At 40.8% G+C, this 21,344-nt stretch overlaps 1 protein-coding gene across 1 annotated transcript; it reads left to right on the top strand.

The window, feature by feature from the left end:
* Positions 1-13,831: 13,831 nt before the first annotated feature.
* On the top strand, positions 13,832-16,330 carry LOC147632229 (uncharacterized). Its single transcript, XM_086808905.1, has 2 exons — positions 13,832-14,652; positions 14,738-16,330. The coding sequence occupies exon 2, from the start codon at positions 14,867-14,869 to the stop codon at positions 15,962-15,964; it is 1,098 nt and encodes a 365-aa protein (XP_086665031.1). The 5' UTR covers positions 13,832-14,652; positions 14,738-14,866; the 3' UTR covers positions 15,965-16,330.
* The last annotated feature ends 5,014 nt before the right edge of the window (positions 16,331-21,344 follow it).

Raw genomic sequence — 21,344 nt, 5'->3', positions numbered from 1 at the left:
ATGAGGGAGCAATCATGCAAGAGGTAGAAGTCAATAATGACTACTACGAGGAGCCCACGGAGATCACAGAGTATTATGTCTTATAGAACAGCACGCCAGTACCAGTGTTTCAAACCATGGTACAATGGAAAGGACAATACATAAACTCAACTATGAGAAGGTGACCCATACAATGTTTTCATTGTAATGGACCTTATCGACGAGTAGCGGAGTCCCCTCTTAAGAATGTGGCTAATGCTGGCCAAGCTCAGCCAAGTCGCAGCACAGACAAACATGATGCCTACACTTTCATGTGTGAAGTGTGGTGTCGATCATTTGATCAAAGACTATCCATATCACACTAATAGTTTTGCTTCTACTTCTTACCATGCCACTATTAGGACTATAAGTGTGCAGCGCTCACCACACCACTACTCATATAGGGGGCCTTAGAGCATATCCTTGTCCAACCACAGTGATAACATGATGGATTAAACAAATGCTTTTTCAACATCCCAATTAGTTTAAAAATGGTCCATGATGTTAGTGCTAAAGAAGAGTTTGGATTGCAGACTACAGTTAATGCTAACAAGCTTGAAAAGAGATTGAATATTAGCTATAACTAAGGCTATTTTCAAGATGATTATGGTTTATAATTAACTCAAATTATGAGCTAGTTTTGGGTGATAATTAGTACTAATTATGAGCTATAATTAGTTCTCTATTAGGGCATCGATTAGTATTATAATGGGCTTTAATAAGTGCTTAGGGCATTATGAATGTTAGGAACCACTCCAAATTAGTGTTAAAAATAACACTATAATGAGCTAAGATAGTGCTAATAATGGATGTTGGCAACCACACTAAATTAATGTAAAAAATAGACTAGATTAATATCTTAAAAGGGCTTGTATTAGCACTAACTATATACAAGTAGATAACGCTAATCACGAGCTTGAAAAGAGGTTATTGGCTAAAATTAAGAATTTCAAGATGATTGTGGGTTGTAATTAATTCTAATTATGAGTTGATTTTGGATGGTAATTAGTGCTAATTGTGAGCTTTAGTGTTTCATTAGGAGCTTCAATTAGTAATAATTATGGGATAAAATTAGCATTAAAATGAGCTTAGATAAGTGTTAATGATGGGCTTCAAATAATCCTAATCTTAAGCTATAATTAGCACTGGGGGGAGAATGTGGGGGTGGCAGAATTCCCTGGCCATCATCCCCTCCATCGTTATCGTCTGGGGCTGGGCTGGGGCTGGGCGAACTTCAACGGCATCTACAGGGCCATGGGCATGAAAGAAAGTCACTGCAGAAAAACAGCTTCGTTGGTAGTGAAGTCTAGTGGGAAGGCAACCTGTGTGTCGTCAAATTGGCAAATGCCAGTTGATACCATCACAAAACATCTATGGTACAAAATGAGTAAGCCTTCGGCAAAGTAAGGGGGGAGAGTGTGAGGGGTAGGGATATGGGCATAGGCTGTCGGGGGGACAGATAGATCAATGAACTCAGCTGGGTCAGAAGGAAAGCCAAAGCGCAAAGTTGACACCAGCCAGTCAATGTAGCCTGGATAGGATGTTGGGGGAGCTCATAAAAGTCATGGGGGTGGCTCAAAGCGGCCACTTGTAGGTCACTTTCTCCTAATGGTGGTATGACAGAGAACCTCTGTCGGAAGAGTCAGAAGTGTCAGACATGGTGCTGGTGGGTGACTATGAAAGCTCAAGAGAAAAATTGGCAATAGTTTGACTAGGGAAAGAGCTGAAAGTGAGGAAATGAGGGGATGGGGCCCTTATTTATAGGTTTGGCAAAAGGGTATGACCGTGGCAAGTCTAGGGAACGATCGTGGCAGCTGGACAATGGAAGCGAGTGGGCTCGACAACACCAGTGAATGGCCATGGCACGTTCGAGAACGGCTATGGCATTATCATATCTGGGAATTTTTTAAGATTTGTCTGTGGATATATGGGTGCAGGTCTAATAGCCCCCTTGAATAATCTATGACAGTACAGTTTTACCTCTTAGATTGAATGCAATTCAATGCTCAATTTAATGCAATTATTCCTATTTTAATGCATCTGACATATTTAGGTAGGGAATCTTGCTAGATTTGGTCAACTGCTGCAGAAGGGAACAGGCGTGGCACATGTGCCACGACTGTGGCCTCAGAACAACCAAGCAAAATGCAGTTTCTCTTGGTTTTTTCCTCCATCACCTGATTCAGGTATTTTCTTAGTGTTTTTTTTTGTTTTTTTGTTTTAATAGAGAGCTAGAGCTAATCTCTAGCTATCTATTGGTACCTATAATGCGTGATTAAAACTAGCAAATTGAGATTGTTTGTAGATTAAGCTAGAATACAAACTTAAAGAAAAAAGCACAGAAAATTAAGGTTTTACATGAATTTAAGGGCAAATGTGAGAGCACTCACCTACTTCTCCCGCTCTCGGTGAAGACTTGAACACTCCAATGCTTGATTAACTTCCACTGCTCCAGGTAATCACCATCAAACATAAAACAAAACAAGATTAAATAACCAACAGGTGGATTTGCACTCCAACCGGGCTAATCGAAGGCACTAGCAAATAAATAGAGTGGAGGACCCTAAGCCAAAAGCAGTCCCCAGCAAGCGCTAAAGATGTTAAGGATAACATGCTACCTTGCACACAAGAGAGAAAGAATATAAGAAATATGCATGCAAGAGTCGAGTCTGTAGAGTTGCACTTGGCCAACCCTATGAAGATTAACTCCTTCATGTGAAGCCGCTCTAGCGACTCACTCCGCCTCTTCCTGTGTCACCTAAGAAGAGATCCAAATGCTAGGTAGAGAGCAAGAAGGAGGGAGCTATGGAGAGCTCAACCTCTACTTCATGCAACTAGCATGCAAAAGGGACATGGTAGATAGCAAAGAGAAGGTAGAGAAGAGGAGAAAGGAGAGCTTTACCATCCCTACTTACATACACCAACAATCCAACATGCAAGCAAGCAAGAACACAAGCTAACATGCAACCACAAGCTCAGATGAGAAAGAGAGAGAGAGAGAGAGGAAAACTCAAGTGAGACAAATGGGATTATCCCTTTTCATATTCCATAAAATGATTTATATACATGAGCTCATGATTACAATGTCCGACTGCCCATTTACAATTGGGGGCCCAAAACTAGTCTTCCTAGTTTCTCTAGCTCTATGTACATCTATTCCTCATGACTGGCGTTACACAAGTCGTAAGCTCCTTCATCCTCAAAATCAAAGGGTGGTCATGCAAAAGTCAAACATATACAAAAGGCTATATATGAAAGCCAAAAATTATGACCAAGACACTATCATAAAGATCCAAATACCATAACATGAGTAGTATGACCCCCAAGGTCAAATGGAAAGGATGAGGGCCTCCCATCAATGATGAAGCTAAGCAATCTCCCACTTGGATCAAAAGGATACTATAAGAGACCACTACCGATGATGAAAGTAGCCAAACATCCCCTAGGGTCAAATGGAATGTGCAAGGAGCCAATGTCGATGTGACGAGGCTAGGTATGATTCCTCCTGGGTCAAATGGATAAATGTAGTATACATCACAAACCCTTAAATACAATATAAGGAAAGCTCAAGTTCGAGGGATAGCTCATAAGCCTATCCTCATGGTTAAAACATGGAACTGACATCCAGGGTATCCGCCAAATGGAAGCAAAACTCCTAGCTGGAATGTCGAATGGTCCATGTAGATCAAGATCACGATATGTCCCAAGAATGTTTGAATGGTATGCCATATAATCATCTACCATACATCCCAAGTGGCATATGATGCACCTGAAGATGAATGTCTCGACATCAAAGAAACTAAGGTTGTGTAGATAATCATGGAAACCAAAGAAACACATCTCAGAGTCGGTATCGTGCAAGAACTCATGTGAACCAATGCCATCATCCACTATAGCATAGCTCAAATCAGCATGATCCAAAACTAGGGTTGTGTAGATTATCATGGAATGATCTAGCTCATGTACATCACTATCACATACATCAGCATCATGTGCATATGTGTCAGTGGCATCATGTGCACGTATATCACTATGATCTCGTGGGTGAGTTGTAGAAGCTATCGAGGCCCTTTGAGGAGTTCAATGAGGGAGAATATATCTTCTTGAAGTTACCCAAATCAAGACCTTCACCTCTCAACCTTGGCACATAGATACTATGAGCCTTTTATGATCATAAAGAGAGTGGGAGAGGTAGCCTATCAACTTTAATTACCCGACACTACAAAAATGCATGATGTGTTTCATGTATCCAATCTCAACAGGTATATGGCAGAAGATCTTCAAGTGGTGGATGAGTTACCTCCTTTGGATGAAGAGGGGGGATACAAGACATTCCTGAAAAAGTGTTGGGGAGAAGCATAAAATTTTAAGGTTGAACCATTGAAAAATTCCTCATTAAGTGGAAAAGGATGCCCAAAGATGAGTCTACGTGGAAGCCCTTAGCTCTTGTGCACAAGCATGGGCTTATTCTTGATGATATTGAGTGGGTATTTAAAAAAAATTTGAAGCTTGCTGGAATTTCTGAGAACTTCACTTTTGGTGGCCTTCACACCTACATTTGGGAAGTCTTTAATGATTGGATGGTTTGGCATGATGCCGAGTTTGTACACATGGAGTTTTCGTGCTTATATGACTAAATTTTTATGATGATGTATAGGGATTAGTACAGGTTGAGGACATGAGTTTGTCTATGACTTCTACTTGGAGGTTATTTTGGAGTATGTGCAGGAAATTGCAGCCAAAGAAGAGGCCAAACATGATAACATATGACACTTTGAAGACCTACCCATGGAGATTGAAGCTAAGGAGGTGGACTACTTCATTTTTGCGAGATTAGTGATCTTGGATTGTAAATAATGAAGGGTTATTTTATGATGCCCTAAAGTTATAAATATTGGGATTATGAGTAGTTTTGGGGAAGGACTATAAATAGGGGTGGTGGCCCATGGAAGGAAACATTTGGATCATTTTACATTTGACCTTGTGTCACTTCTTGGAGTACTTGTGTACTACCACACTTGGGCTTTCATGGGAGCTGGCTCATGACCATTCATGTGAGGGTTGTCACATGGCTTCCTTGGGTATAGCTTAGACCCATATCTCTTTCACTATATTGTTTATCACTTTCATATGCTACATGATCGAATACACATGCTATGGCTACTGAATTCTTGATTTACATGTGCATGAGTATTTTCTTTTGCTTTTATGGTTTCCACCTTTACATGGTTCTTCTTGAAAATGATTCCCATTGAAAAAAATTCTACTGGAAATGATTCTAAATGAAATGATTCCATATGACATGATCCTTGATGGAACAATTCTAGTCAAAACAATTTAACTAAAACAATTCTACTATAGAACAAATCCTACTTCTGGGATTAAAACGATTCTAGTTAGAACAATTTAACTAAAATAATTCTACTATAGAACAAATCCTACTTCTGGGATCAAAACGATCAAACCTAATGATTCTGGATTTTGGATGATTCGACCCTTGGGTAACGATTTGAGTTGACCATGATCAGAGACTTAGATCGGGCAATTGCATTTCTGGGATCAAAATGATCACATTGTCTACCAATTATCACTGTTAGGTTGGCGGTGCCTCGATTTGCAGTGTAATTATTGCATTGTTAACAAATATTTCCTACAGATTTAGTAGGTACACTGGCACTAATTCCTATGTTTAATGATTGTTATGTCTAATTAAATGCTCATGAATATTCTTGCAACCTAACGTCAGGTCACAACGATTTTGCCAGCCTTGGTCAGAATAATCCAACTCTAGGATAATTCTACACCAAATGATCCTACTAGTAAGATCAAAACAATCCAATTAGGAAACAATTCCAATTAGGAAATAATTCCACTTTAAAAAATGAGTTATTTTCCTTGATTTTTCTTAGTTTTTTAAAATCTTTTTAACTTGGTATCTAGCTTAGAAATGGTTCCAAAGATGGTTATTATACCATGCAAACATCCAAATGAATAATTATTGCATGGATCAATTTTGACCTTTGGACATAATTGAAAAATTCTTCGTATAGTCCTATATAATCTAATCTAATGCTTATGATGTTAATGGAAAAGACTCATAAGTGAGATTGCTATTAGAAAATGCAAGATATAAATCATCAAAGGTTTGCAAAACCTTGGAATTGCACCGAAAAGCTAGTAAATAATTGGTGAATGAATTACGGGTTGTCGGCCTCTCATGAACTAATTTTGCATTAGGTGACCTAATCACTATAATTCAGCTACAATATTCTGACCACACTAAATAGATTACATCGGTATAGATGAAGCACGATGCGGTGACAAATTGCTCTCCTAGTTTATTATAAAAGACAATTTTGTATGCAGCTTGCAGTGTGAGCAACGCAGTGAGCTAAAGCCTCCACTGATAAGCAGCAGCTAACAATTGATTGTAGTCTAAGTCTGACACTCACAGAGTTGTATGATTCTCATATCTAAGCTGATCGAGCTCATTAGTGCTAGGATTATGATTTTAAGGATTAGCCCATTCACTAATTAGCATTATATTTATCATTATTGTATCTCTTCTAATTCAATAATAAACACAATGCTGATTCAGTTCTGAATTTATTCATTCCATCTGATTACTTTTGGTTTATGTCACATTTCTTCTCTCCTCACTATTTTCACATGGTATCAGAGCCTCGTTTGCTCCATTGCATAGACTCTACCTAGGTGCCACCCATCCTCTTTAATCAAGCACACTAGCATCTGCATCAGCTTCAGTCACACGTTACCTCAGATCTGTAGTTGTTCTACTCCGAGTTGACTGCATAATCTACTAAGTAAGTCCTCTGCATCATAGTATTCAGCATTCTACACTTAGGATACAGGTTCATCATCAGTCACTCTCGTATGCAAACTTAGATCTATAGAATTTGCATCAACTTTTGACGTGATGAAACCATGTCATCATCCAGCCTCATGATGCCATGTCATCCTCTGACCTAATGATGCCATGTCATCTTACGACCACATCGAAGCTAGCTGTATGAAACATCTATTAGAGTCAGCTTTTGGAATCAGTTTGTTGACGAAATTCGTTATCTGATATAGCTATCGGAGATAACTATCTAACACAGCTATCAGATCTAGCTGCCTGACATAGCTATCGAAATCGGCTAACAGAATCAACCGTTTACATTATCGATCAAAGTCAGCCATTTGTGTTGACCTATTAGACAAGCCGTTCTCTAATTTACCAAGGGTTGTAACTTTCCTCTCTTGTATATAGGCATTGTGAATGCATAATCGATATGGCACTTAAGCAATCGATCAAAGATTCTCATGAATGCATGAAGTGTGCAAAAGTGAATATTCTTTAGTGGAAAATTAATGATGGGGCTCCAATTTGAATTCATGTTTGGTTCTCTTAGCATATCACGAGACATGACACCTTCCACCCATCTTGCATTTGGTTGTTTCTCATCTTCATTCATCATCAGTTTACTCAGTTGGATCTACTGCATTTGGTTGTTTCTCATCTTCATTCATCATCAGTTTACTCAGTTGGATCTACTGCATCTTCTTGTTGCTTCTTCCCTTTCTTGGGACCTTTTGAGGCATCCTTCCCAACAGAACCAACCTTCTGTATACCTTTTCCATTTGTCTTTTTCTGCCTAGGAATATCAATCTGAGCATTGCAGTATGGACAAGGCCATCTTGATGCCGCGCCTTGAGCACAACCCATCATGCATTTAATTGTCTTCAAATCTCCCCCAAGATGCCAATCCATCTTGAACTTTCCTATGTTTTCTACATCTAAAAGTTGACCATCAATTTGTTTTTTGATACATCTGTTATCCAGGGAGTCCTTTCAAACATCCATGTCAATACCTCATGTGTCTCCTTCGGTACCTCGAATGCACCAAGCCACCAGACCTCTTTCTCAGATCGCACACTAAAACTTGGTTTGGTAGTCTTTTCCCATGCACAAATCATGGCCTCATTCATGAGCGTAATGCTCATACGTTCTAGCTTCGGACCTTTCATAATTTGGCACTCATCTAGCTTGAGCACAAATGAAAGTGTGCTCCCAAAAACTGCAAATAAACAATAATTTACAATATTCAAAACAAAATAATCGTCTTCATTTTCTACTGAAAAACATGAATAGTAGCAATTGCAAGTTCTCACCTTCTGGTGAAAGACCATAGAACTTCACCATAGCTTGTTGTAGTCTCTCAATATGAACAAAGATGTTATTGTAAACATCATAGTGAAATTCTGTACTTGTTGTCTTGATTTTCTTTTTGCTCGACCCTGTGTCTAATGTTATGTGCCCTCAACGTGATAAAACCGTCCTATAGCTCGCTGCACATTATCATTATTGATACGCTTGACATTGTGAATCACCTTGAGTGTAGGAAATAAAGTGCTAGTGATTCCTTGTCTTAGAAATGCATCTTTTACAACCTGACGGATTGCTTGGTACCCTTTCATGCTGATTCCAGCTGAATCACAAGCATGTTGAATTAATGAAGAATCGATGGAGGTGGTAATCTCGCTCACTACATTGCTGACAACAGCTTGGCGTATTTTAGGATGATGAGGGTCAGTAATAATTGAGAGAATATCCTTGGTATTCAGAATGGCTTTGACCAAATCCTTCCATCCCTCTTCATTAGAACCACACACCTGTTGTTGCAGAAAATTCCTGGCAGAACACAAATCATGACTATTTTGTTTAAATCACTGAGTGCATAATGAAAGTATATGTTACTTGTCCCAACTAAGTTAGTGTAGTGGTCAAGCTTGTGACTTGTAACCTCTAGGTTATGAGTTCAAGTCCCACTAGGCTCTCTCATGTTATAAAGGGATACCTATGCTCGCTTGATGTGTTTGGTTGCTCGGGCTCTTGCCCCTTGAACACTCGAGTAACTCCTCCTCCTCGAGTGGTGGATCACCCGAGATAGGAGGATCCATACAAGACTCCTCCGCTGTTCCAGCGCTCGACTCATCGCGGTGGTCATGGGGGATGCCTAATTCGTGGCTCTTGCCCGATGGTACGTGGCCCTTGCCCAACCATGATAATTGGCTAATTGTTGGAAGGGGAAATCGGCTCCACCCACTTGAGTGGGCCTCGGGTGTGTACGAAAAAAAAAGTTTATGTTACTTACTTTGTTGTACGAATGCTTTTCTTCCGTGCTCCACCTTTAAACGCAAGAGATTCTATACCAGCTAATGTCTTTTTGCGTTCACGAGCACCATTTGACGTTGCTTTGAGTCGTTTGATAAGTTCCTCTAACCTTTCAATCTTTGCATCCTTCTCCACATTCTCTGCGAGGATCTCTTTCATTTTATCTGATGATGTTTTAAGTCCTTCTTGACATTGTAAAAGGTTGAATTGTGATGCTTGCAATTGAGATTGGAGAATATGGGTTTGCCAAGCTCCACTTGTAGTCAATCTTCTGCAGTATCCTAACAAGCCAAGCTCTCCTTTACCAACAAATTGCATAAAAGATGATAAATTGCAGAAAGGAGGATTTGCTCTTAATAGAGGGTCAACTGGATAGAGATGTCCATCAACCCAAAGATCTACATTTTTCTCCTTAGCTATCCTACGAGCTTGGACAGATTGTGCATCAGTAGGATGAGTTTTTTTAGAGCTGCCATACTCTTCAGGAATACGAATGTGTAAATCAACCTTCCATTTTCTAGCTTCGCAAGGGGCTATACACACAGCTGGCAAAGGCTCCATAGCTAAGTAGAGGAAGAAGCTAAGGCAGAGAAAGAGAGAGAGAGAGAGAGAGAGAGAGAGGGAGTAAGTGAGAGAGATTGTTAAAACTTTGCTGTTGTTGCAGGTTTAACACAAATCCGTTTTTCTAAGTAGAAAATGATCTTTTTGATATATAAATATACTAACATGGAGTTTTTCATCAATAAATTATATTTATGAGAAAAATTAAAAAATAATAATTTTTGGAGTTCCCACAATGTCGGGATCTGACAGTTAGTTATGTTTATGGGATTGTGGAGACCTGACAGTTAGTTATGGATGTAGTAGCTCCTGATAGACTTCTGACGTGACCCTTGAATTATAAGCTTTTTGGAGGAAAAAATTTATTTTCATCATACATATTGGTTGGGTGGTGCTTTTTCCACCTCAAAATGTAAAAAAATAAAAAATAAATTTTTTTTAACTTTTTGGGACCCACCTAAATACGAGAATGTTTTGCTGATGTGGAAGGGAGATATGGTGGGAGTTAATGAGAAAGGAGGTTTCAAACTGACAAGAAAGATTCAATTTATAGAGAGTGAAGATAAAAAATTCAAAAAGTAAGAGAGAGTATGAGAAAAGTCAAAAAGTAAGAGAGAGAGTATGAGAATATTCCCTTTAAAAAGTGAAACTAGGGAGATATGGCTGATGTGACAAAGCAAAAAATAGGGGTCATCATAGCCTTTGTCTCTTTTAAGCCCAGCTTTTTAAGCTCTAATCCCTTAAAATTAGGAATCCTTAGGAGGCCCTTTTTGGGTCCAAAAAATTCCTAATGTCTTTTGTAATGGAGTTATCCACAGGCTCCATAAATTTATGGAGTTTACTCTCATAATCAGCCCCAACTATATGAGGGCTACCCACTATACTTGATAGGCTGTTCACAAAAGAGCTCCTAATCTCTTCCTCTGAAGTTGTCATTCTGCCCTTAGGGGTTCTGACTGCTGCTATGAAGTCTAAACCCTTTTTGGATCTCATAGCTCTAAAAGAAGATCTTGCTAGGAGTGTCACCCACTTTTAGCCAGTACATACCAGTTTGTATCATTGTTGCTTCAGCTTTCTAAAGTTCAGTTCTCTTCATGTAATCTTCCAGATCCTTCATAGTCTGCATCATGATGCAGTCATGCTTGTTCTCAGAGCATATGTGTTTGGCACACTTGAGAGTATTTTCTGTTATACATTCTGCAAGTCTTTTAGCTCTAGCTCTCTTCCTACCTTCTTTCTTGGCAAAGGCAATCAATGCTTGTAGACCTGACTGCCAGACCATGTATGGGTCAGAGGAGGTATCCCTGGCATTTAGCCATACCTCCTCCATCCTTTCACAAAATTGCTTGTCCTGCAACAAAGAAACATTAAATTTGAAGGGTGGGGGACCTTTGCAAGTTCTTCTCATTGCCTTACATCTGAAGCTTGCAAGGATTGGAAAGTGATAAGATAGAATGTGTACATCCCTATGGCCACAGAGATCCAATGGGGTCATCGCCGCATGTGGAGATCATATTTAGATGCATCTCCCTTTTGTAATTAAATAAAGGGATGTTATATAAAGTAACTATGTTTTCCTTTTTATCAATAAAAATCCCTTTAATTTGACCTATAGAGGAATGTATTCCAAATAGAAGACATAAGTAAATCTAAAGAATTTTTCTTTTCTTTTCTTTTCTTTTTTAGAGCTATGCCACCCCGTCAAATGAGTTGTCCCACGCTTATGGCTCAATGTGGAATAGTTTTTATAGATGATGGTGTGAAAGATCTTCTTTGAAAATCTTAGCCAAGACCTTTCACTCGAGAAATGACATAATGTCAGGAAAACTCTGGAGTAGTGGAGGAGTACTTCAAATCAGCAAATTTTTTAAAAGATAATAAAGTTGTGATGGCTCAACTTAGGGTCTTTTGGTTCCTCACTTGGACCTACTCCACAATGATTAGCCACTTTTGCAACCTCCAAGGATGTGCCACAAGATTGAGGCACATATATTCTTCTCCTTCATCTCATGTCACCTTTGCAACCTTTGTTTTGTTGTTAATGGATGAAAAAATCTAAGCTAGATTTTGTTGTTTTCATCTTTGTTGATTTCAGTGTTTCTCAACTCTGCCTTCATTGTAAGAGCCTTGGTCTGACACATACATTATGTCCAATCTCCTAGACACAAAATCTGCATTAAATTTCCTATCAGTTCATGTATGATGTTGAAGATCATTGCAACCATCACATTCACATTCCCCCAGGTCCGCATTATCCCATTTGTTCTTCCAGTCATTCCATTGAGCACTGTTGCTGGAGCCATTCTAAGGATCATCAGCTGCATCTGCACAGTTCCAATCTCCACCCAAAAGCAAGGGTGTATCAGAGTCTAATGCAGAGATATCTTCCCATAAAAGTCTCATTTCAGCCTCTCTATTAGGGGCATATACACATACCAGACCTAATTGGCTGTTATTAAAACTGATCTGGCATTTCAAAAGCCTTCCTGAGACATTCATGTATATGTCTTGCACTCTGAATTTATTCTTAACCAATAGCATACAGCCACCAGATCCTCTGTTAGCATTGCTAGAGATACATTCATAACCTCTAATGCTAAGAGGCTCTACACCCAGTCTGGTCTCTTGGAGCATGAGAATGTCTAGGTTTTCACCTTTGAGAGAGTTCCTTACATATATTTGTTTGCTAGAAGAGCAAAGGCCTCTTATATTCCACGAGGCTACCCTAATATAGTCTATGAGAAAGCTTCAATGGTTCCCATCCAGTTCTTTGAGAATGTCTCAAGTCCCTCCCTCCAATAGGACAACAAATTCTTTAGCCCTATTCCTAGCTTCTTTTTTGATGTTACTCTTAGATCCCATTTTCTCATTGCTCTCTTGCAGGGGGTCTTTTTGGGGCAGGTTCTTCCCTTTCTCACCCCTCTTTTGGACGGCAGTCTTCCAGTCATCAGACTCTTTGCTTTTCTGTTTGGCAGAGTTACTGGATCCCTCACCAGCTCTCTCAGCCTTGGTTGCCTCTGCTTGGGCATTGGGGTTTTTCTGTAGGGTGCTCTCCTTGCTAGGGGTTTGCTCATGGCCCTAATTAGAGGCCTGAGCCTTGTGGTTAGGGTTACTACCCAGGCTTCTCTCTTAGCCATCTGTTTAGGCTCAGAGCAATCAGCTTGACAGTCCTTAGCAAAGTGTCCAAGGGCTCTACATTTATAGCAGGAGTCTGGGAAGGGGTGGAAGTGAACTTCAACAACCACAGGGCAACCACGCATATCAAATTCCAAGAATTCAGGTATTTCTTGTCTTCTATCCCAGAGAATACATGCTTTCCTAGAGGTTCTGCCTTCATGGAGACCATGTTTGGGAACATGCAAAACCCTACCCAATGCTGCAGCAATATCTTTTGTTTGATCCCAGAAAAAGTAGGGCAAGCCTAGGAAGTCCACCCAGTGCCCACACAGGGCACTGGTACTGGAGAACATCATCAGGTTTGAAACCTGGGGACCAAGGTAGAGCAAAAACACAACATTTCCCTTAAAGGCAGCCACAGTATTGAGTATATATTCTCTTTGTTGCTCTGTTTCCACCATGGCTTGAAAGAAGCCTTTGCCTGCAAAATAGAATTTGACCAGCCTGGCCTTTGAGCCATAAATTTCTCAAAAGCACCTGACAAATGCTTCATCCGTGGGAGGCTTCCCCATGAAATAGAAAAAGAGCCCGCATGGCTTTATGCATGTCAAAAAGAGTCTTGCCTACCTGTTTTGAAAATTTTCTTACCTTCTGTAATTTTAGAAGTCATTCTCCCCACCTCTTTTTGGAAGATCTCCTTCTGAAGCAGGGTTTTGATATGCTCTGGAATGCTCCCCTGGGCTGCAGTGTCCGCATAAGTTTGCTTGTTTGCGTCCTCTATTTGTACTGTCTGCAAGAAATTACCATCAATTCACACAAAACATGAAAGACACCATTCACAATTTCACAACTCTAGAGGGGGTCACACGAGATCCCCCCTCTCCCTATTTTTATCTCTCTACTTTTATGCACGCATGCATTTTTCAGGATCACTACATCCACCTATGGCCTGAGTACGTGAACTTCATCCTATTTCTGTTAGCTTGCCATTTATCTAATGCCACAAAAACTAAACATTTTAAAATTTGAAAAATCGATGAACATATACATCCGTCAGCTCACAAAATACACCTCCGCGCAAAGGCAGGACCAAAAATAGTTAACTAATCACCACTCAGAATTCTTCCAAGTGGACATGCAAAAATTTCAACGATATGTTTTTCAATTTGAGCTGTAAGAAATACGCTAGGACTATTTTAATCTAACATGTTTAGTTTGACTTCTTGGAGGCTACAACAGTGTACACACGAATTTTGTATAGAGAGCCCAATGCCCATTCACACACGCACGTCAGTCCTCGATTGAACCAACGTCTACTGGAACCTGATACACCTTTTCTTGTTTTCTCTCCAGGAGCCAGGAGCCAGCTTGCGGAGTAGTAATATGTCCTGTATTGTGTGGGACCTGTTCTCTGTCTTGTCTGGTATCGCAGTGTTCTAGTGGAGTGTTGGGTTGAGAGAAGTAGCCAAGTATTGCAGAGAGAGAGAGAGAGAGCGCGCGCGCGAGCGAGCGAGCGAGTGTGTGTGTGTTGAACAGACACATGGTGATGGTGGGAGGAGTGTGTCAGCGCCTCGTGGGCACAGAGATGCGTTCGTGCTGCGAGCTTGACTTGTCTGGTGATTTTTCAAGGCTGCCTCTATAATTGTCTGTGCCTCTCCCGGTACTGTATGTGTTAAGAGCGCATGCTTGCTTGGTGGCAAGCACTTGAGAGAGTGATCAATACGAGTCGACTTCCACCTAGAAATCTAAATCGACAAGTTGATTGTGGCAAAGGAAGGGTAAGCAATTTATATTATTGGAGGAGCTTCCTTTCGTAGATTCTGACTTTTGTTGTTTGACAACAACACTTTTGTTTGGTTGCAGGATCTCAGAGACAGGCCTGCACAGTAGCCCTAAGCGAGGGCTAGAAACCCGCGGTCAGAAGAGTTACCAGGAGAGATTGTTAAGAAATGCCAAGGCCAAGGAGAATGGATTAAAGAAAGCACGAGCAAGATGAGCCAGCTTGGGCCCGTTGGGGTTGGGCTGACCGTGGCGTTTGCGGTGTTCATGGTGGTGCTGACAGTAGAATTGTACTATGTATGGCGCAGCAGGCAGAGGAGGCGGGCGGTGGAGGCGGCGGAGAACGGGGCTAATTGGACCACGTGGCTGGAGATGGCGCGGCTCGGTGTTAACTGGACGGCGTTGCGTGCTGAGGAGGCCAAGCACTGGGCGGAGCTTCGCCTGCACAGCATTCTGTTACGGCGGCCTATTGTGAGCATGGCTGTCCCAAACGTTTGCGTTGAAGCCGCAGTGCCGCCGTTGGAAGCGAGAGAAGAGTCGGAAACTGGTGAGGAGGCGGACGAGGAGGACATCTTCAAACTGGGAGGTTTATGGGGTCCGTCCCGCCTGCTTTTCACCATCATAGAGGAGACCAAAGAGGAGCTGGACCTAGAAGAGGTACGGTCACGCGTGGGCGGAAAGGGCAGCCGTCGCGCTTCTCGCGCCTCTAGCGAGCTGGTATTTGTACCCTCGGCGTGCACTTCTCCCTTTGTGACGCCGCCCTCTTCACCGCCCTTTGCTACTCCTTTTGGATCCCCCGGCCCTTTGCCGCCCACGAAGACCTTAGATGTGGACTCTACTTCCTCTTCTTCTGCTACGTCGTTCTGTCCCGTGCCTAACCGCCTCCCGCTCTCCGCCCTCTTAGAAGACGCGTCTTCGTTCTCATCTTCGTCCGCCACGTCATCCTCCTCCACTCCTGCCACCATATGGCTGCCTCCTCCGCCACCCTCTACCGCCAGTCCTAAGCGCCAGCGCCGCCCGCTGGGCCTCCTCTTCGACCCCCCGCCCTCCCCTTCATCTGCCCTCTACCACTACCACAACCGCGTGCATCCACTATCCACGGTCTCCTTCCGCGGTATTAACATCGAAGGAAATCCCATTCTTGGCAGTTCTCTGCCCAAGAGTGAGCCTCCGCTCATCTCTCCCCCTACTCCGACCACTTCTTCCTCGCCCAGGTTTTGTCTCCCCGCTCCTTCCCAACCCAGCACCCCTTCCGCCTTCCGCCTTTCCCCCCAACCAAACCCAACGGGTTTCTCATTTCCTCTAAGGTAAAACCAGCTTATCTTGCGGAAGTGTAAGAGCCCATGTCATGGGTGGTACTGGTGTGCCATTACTTCGGTGAGCCACGATCCCACCCTGAGAGAGAGAGAGAGAGAGAGAGAGAGAGAGCAGCATTTCTTGGCCTCCCGGGGTGTTGTACGTCCACGAGTGCAATGTTGGTCGGGAAAGACGGACGCTCTCCTCCGCCCAAGTGATGAGAAGACCCACATGAACAAGGAACCGAGGAGATTCAAAAGGCAGTAGCGGCTAGAGTTTCTTCTATAGACCCACCCCCCCTTTGACCAAATACACAATGTCGTTTTGCAACTATTTTGATCACAATTTAAATGAAATGTATTTGAGGTATTTATTTATTCTTCAAATTTTAATGCAGTCTTCATAGATAGATATATTCTAGAGTTAGTTCAAATCTTAGGACCGATGTTTTATAGTTCCAGAGTTTTTCGTGGACCCATCTCCCCTTTCCTCGAGTGTGTTTGGAAAGTCGTCCTCTGGTAGAATTCCATAAAATTTTACTTTTTCTTTTCGTTAGTGTTCTCTAATGAAGGGGTTGGAAGATATATTTTCTTCCGTGTGTTGAACATTCTCCAATAAATAATTGTCAAAGAAAAAAAGCGGATAGCCTTGGATATATTATGCTAAACCGAAGAAAACAACATTTTGAGTGAGGATATTCTTTACTGATTAAAGGTTGGAACCCCCCATAAAAAACAGTTGGGTCCCTTTGCTATTCATGAGTGGGTGACATATTTGAGGAAATTATGTTGGTTTGCATTAATTAATACCCACATTTCGGGCACTGATTAATTGCCCATTCTAAGATTGCAGCTTTAGGATAGGGTAAGGTGTACATCAGCGATCCCTCTATCCTTGAGCCGACCCAGAGAGAGAGAGTGTGTGAAGCTCTGAGACACGAACCTCTTATGTGTACTCAACAAACCCCTCCCCTCCTTTGCAGATTTTGCATGACTAGCAAGAGAGAAGTGATCCCTCAATTGTGAGGCATCATAGCTACGACAAGAGATAGATAGCACGACGACACAAATTAATACACATCACCTTAATGCGTGTGCGAGGGAGAGAAATTTCCCCCCTTTCGTGTGATCTTGCATACATTTGTAAAAAAGCTTACTTTATTTAAGTTTAGTTTCAGTCAAACATTACAAATCCTAGAAGGTCGACATAATTTCATCTTTAGGATCATCACTTGGTAAGATAAAACAACTAAAGAGAGCATTTTATTTTGATTTGAAGTTTATTTGCATCAAGGAAATACTAATTTTTATATTTTGGAAGGAAAAACCTTGGTTTTTTGGTGATTTGCAAGATGTTGGAGTCCAAAAAGATAAAAGTTAACTATCCTGCTCTAATCCACACCTTATAGAGAGCTTCACGCTTATGTTTTCGGAGTGGATTCCACTCCTAATCACAATTGCTAAGCTATCTGTTAGCTTAATGCAATGAAACTTTTTCATGCACTGTTGGAATTGATAGCTTAGAAGCATGTGAAACTAACAAAAAACAATTAAAAAAATACTAAACACTTTTATAACCACCATTAACTAGGGTTAGGATCCTTAAAAATCTCCCAGTAAGACTAAAAAACCTCCAAACTCTAAAAGCCAAGCTAAATGAGCTCTCCGGTTGGGAGATGTAAACCCGCAGTCCTTCAAAAAAAGATGTGAATCAAACACGTGAGCTTGAGCGGTGATATCTTAGAAGCATGTAAAACTAATAAAAAACAATTAAAAAACACTTAAACACTTGCATAACCACTGTTAGTTAGGATCCTACTGTTAGTTAGGATTAGGATCCTTAATCATCTCCCACTAAGTCCAAAAAACCTCTAAAAACTCTAAAGACCAGGCTTTGCAAATGAGCTCTTGGATTGAGAGATGTGAGCCCATAGTCTCGTAAAAAAAGACGTGAGTCGAATACGAAAGTCAACACACGTGAGCCTAGATACGTGAGTTTGGAGACATGAGACATGAGCCGTGAGCTTGAGATGTGGGTCATGAGTCATGAGTCAACTAGCGTGAGCCGTGAGACATAAGCTGTGAGCTTGGAGACAGAGCTGTGAGTCTTAACACATGAGTCAAGCATATGTGAATCTAGAGGTAAGTGTACCTAATATTGTACCAACCAACTTACTATTGCTTTGTAAGAATATACATACTTATGTTCTTTAAGGATTTTCTTATCATACAATATGTATACCTAATATTGTACCGACCAATTATTACTGCTTTGTAAGAATATACCTACTCAGTTCTCTTGAAGGATTTTCTTGTCATACACAGTTACAATTTTTAAGGAAACTTTATGTTCTTTGTAATTATTGGGAAATCAAAGAACAAGAGCAATTATACAATACGTACCAGCAGCTATAATTTTTAGGGAAAGTTCTTATCCTTTGTAATTATTGGGGCATCAAAGATCAAGAACACCAACCATGTCATAGGTATAGTGCGTAAAATTCCGTGCCCGAGGTAGGCCTAATTCATAAAAATTTAGGTACGTGAGCTTACTAACGTGAGTATGAAGGTGTAAATCAACAAACGTGAGTGTGTTGAATCATGTGAGTCAACACACTTGAGTTAACATACGTAGAAAAAAAACATCTTAAAAACCAAAAAATCTTAGAAATCAGAGAAAAAATGTGTGAAGAAAAAATATATTTTTGTAGCTTGAGTAGAACAGTTGTGTCAGTTTCAGACGTGCTTCAAGAGCACTAGAGACCATTTTACTAGAGTGAAACCCTTGATGCAAACCTGATCTAGACTAATTGTAAAAAATGACAATATAATCAGTTATAATGCATCAAACCACACTTTCTCAAATCCACCGAGCCTTTGGTCATTGCAAATGACTAGCACCAAATGGAGTGCTCCCTTATTAAGAAGGAAAAACTTCTTTGGATCCACCTCCAACGAGGAGCTTTGGAAAGAAGTGAGCCAATGAAACGCAGACTTGAGCGGAGTAATACTTAGAAATAGAAGTGGCCATGGTCCTCCCATAAAATTCATGAAAGGATGCTAAATTGCCCTATCTTTGGGCAAAGCTCTAGTGAAGGAGCAGAAGCAGAACCAAGAACCTCAAGGTTCACTCCCTCTAAAAGTGATTAAACAATATAGATGCCATAATGTTTCAAACATTTGGTGTTAATCTTGAGCCGGGTTTATCCCAAGCTGACCACGACCAATAACAAGCAGTCCACCAACAATCATAGTTTACATTAATCGAAACATGTCTCTTTGTTACCATTAGGAATGAGTGTTTCTTAGAATACACAGTAAGAAGCACACACAATGCAACAGGAGTTCCACCTTCCATAGAAGCTCAATATAGAAGCATCTTCACCATGGAATTCCAGTTCTTGTCCATTTGGACAAGACATGGAATGGGGGAAGGGTAAAGAGCCAATGTCTGGGACTGTCTCAATAAGAATTTGGGCCCGAAAGTCACCAATAGTTGGTACACATATTCTACCCTTGTAGAGTGAGTACCCGTCGTCGTCGTCAATGGAGTAATTAGCATATTTCTCCCACGTGTTCGGCCGAGCTCGACCGCCGCTCTACGGGCAATCCGATGTACTGGGGAAGTCATTGGTAAGCAAATGTCTAGTAGTACTCACGCTAGCCGTGATTTGGTATTTCAACCAAAACCCTAAGGCAAATTTCATGCCTTGATTTTGCATCATGTCATTAGCACAGAAGCTAATGTACTGGAGAGCATTTTAGTAGCGCAAGTTCTTAGACCATGCTACTAGATATTTGTAGACTACACTACCATGTTGCATCACCAACTTGTTAAAACTTCTCCTTGGAAAGCTCTACAGTTATAGGAGAAATAAACTAGAGCCAATCTAATCATGTATCACAAGGATTAGTTCTAAAGCTGAGAGATACTTTCTCTCTTAGAGTAACATCTTTACACAAGCATATGCTCTAGAATCTTGTTGAGTTTCTAACTACCATCAATCTACGGATGGTTAAACTCCACTCTAACTCAGAGTAAATGTAAGTTTTGAAAATTTCCCTTCAAATATAACAATCAAACTTCCTATCTCTTATGCCATACTATATATGCGGGCAAACCATATAGTATGTGGAGATGTTTGATAAGGATTCTTGCACCACTACGGGTGTCTGGAGTTACATCCAATCACTTTCAACTCTTTGTTGCTATTACCAGACACATCTTTTCAAGTATTGTCTGGACTCACACAACTATTCCAGTTTATGTGATATTTGAGAATATTTCTCCTTTCCCTTAAGAAAGGTTTTTGTCCTCAAAAACTCTACTCTCAAGCGGACTACGCGCTAGTGTCATAGGTCCAAGAACAAATCTAGACTGTGTTTAATATCATATGTTATATTCTTGAGTCCTTCCAAGAAACTTTTAAACATCTTGCAACGAAGATGTGGTATAGTTCTACGCACATATGGTGGTACTATTGATAAACTGCTTTGCAAAACAGATCAGTGGTTTCACACTTGTAACAAAGTGCTTCATTGTTGCATATTATTACCCTTCATAAGCGGTTACACACTTATGAATTATTTGGGTGGGTTGTACCATCTATCAAGAAAAATTCCAAACTACTAATAACCACATTATCAATCCACAGATAATGATTGAGCTTGCTGCGAAGCCATAGGTTGCTAGATAATTGATGGTAATTACACAAGCCCAATGTCCCATTCTATCGTACATTCAATATAAATGCAAACATCACAGTACTTCGTGATGATGAACTTAGGAATTTCATCCTATCCCTGTTTGGTGTTGGTATGAAGTATAACTATTATTACTTCAACGCTCAACATATATATAGAAGCGATTTCCTTGCCATATTTTGTTGCATGTATCTTGTGCTCGTTCTCGTTGTTGGGAGGATGTCCATAGTTGCAAGAATGTGCATTTAATTGTGCATCTTTTAGACACACGTTGCATTGCTCCAATGCTCAACATATATATAGAAGCGATTTCCTTGCCATATTCTGTTGCATATATCTTGTGCTTGTTCTTGTTGTTGGGAGGATGTCCATAGTTTCAGGAATGTGCATTTAATTTTCAGAGTCTTCGAGCTGTGAAAGTGAGGCAATCTCCCAGCTTTTGCATTCCTCATCTAACGTTTTGTGATAGATTTGGCATATATTTAGCGCAGTGATATTTTTGGTGGTTATGGAGTCTTGGCAAAAATTCCACCACTCATTGGATGAGTTTCCCATGTTCGTAGGTTCACTTTGAGGGTCTTATTTCTCTTTCGAACATAGATGTGGTCTATGTCCCAATCATTAACCATTTAGGTCTCTCTCATGAAGGGTTTGCCTAGGATAGCACTTCATATTTATCTTCACATCACTGC

This window comes from Cibotium barometz, chromosome 14 (assembly GCF_041138505.1).
Source record: "Cibotium barometz isolate CiBa-2024 chromosome 14, ASM4113850v1, whole genome shotgun sequence".
NCBI lineage: Eukaryota > Viridiplantae > Streptophyta > Polypodiopsida > Cyatheales > Cibotiaceae > Cibotium > Cibotium barometz.
This window is presented reverse-complemented; position numbering and strand designations above follow the sequence as displayed.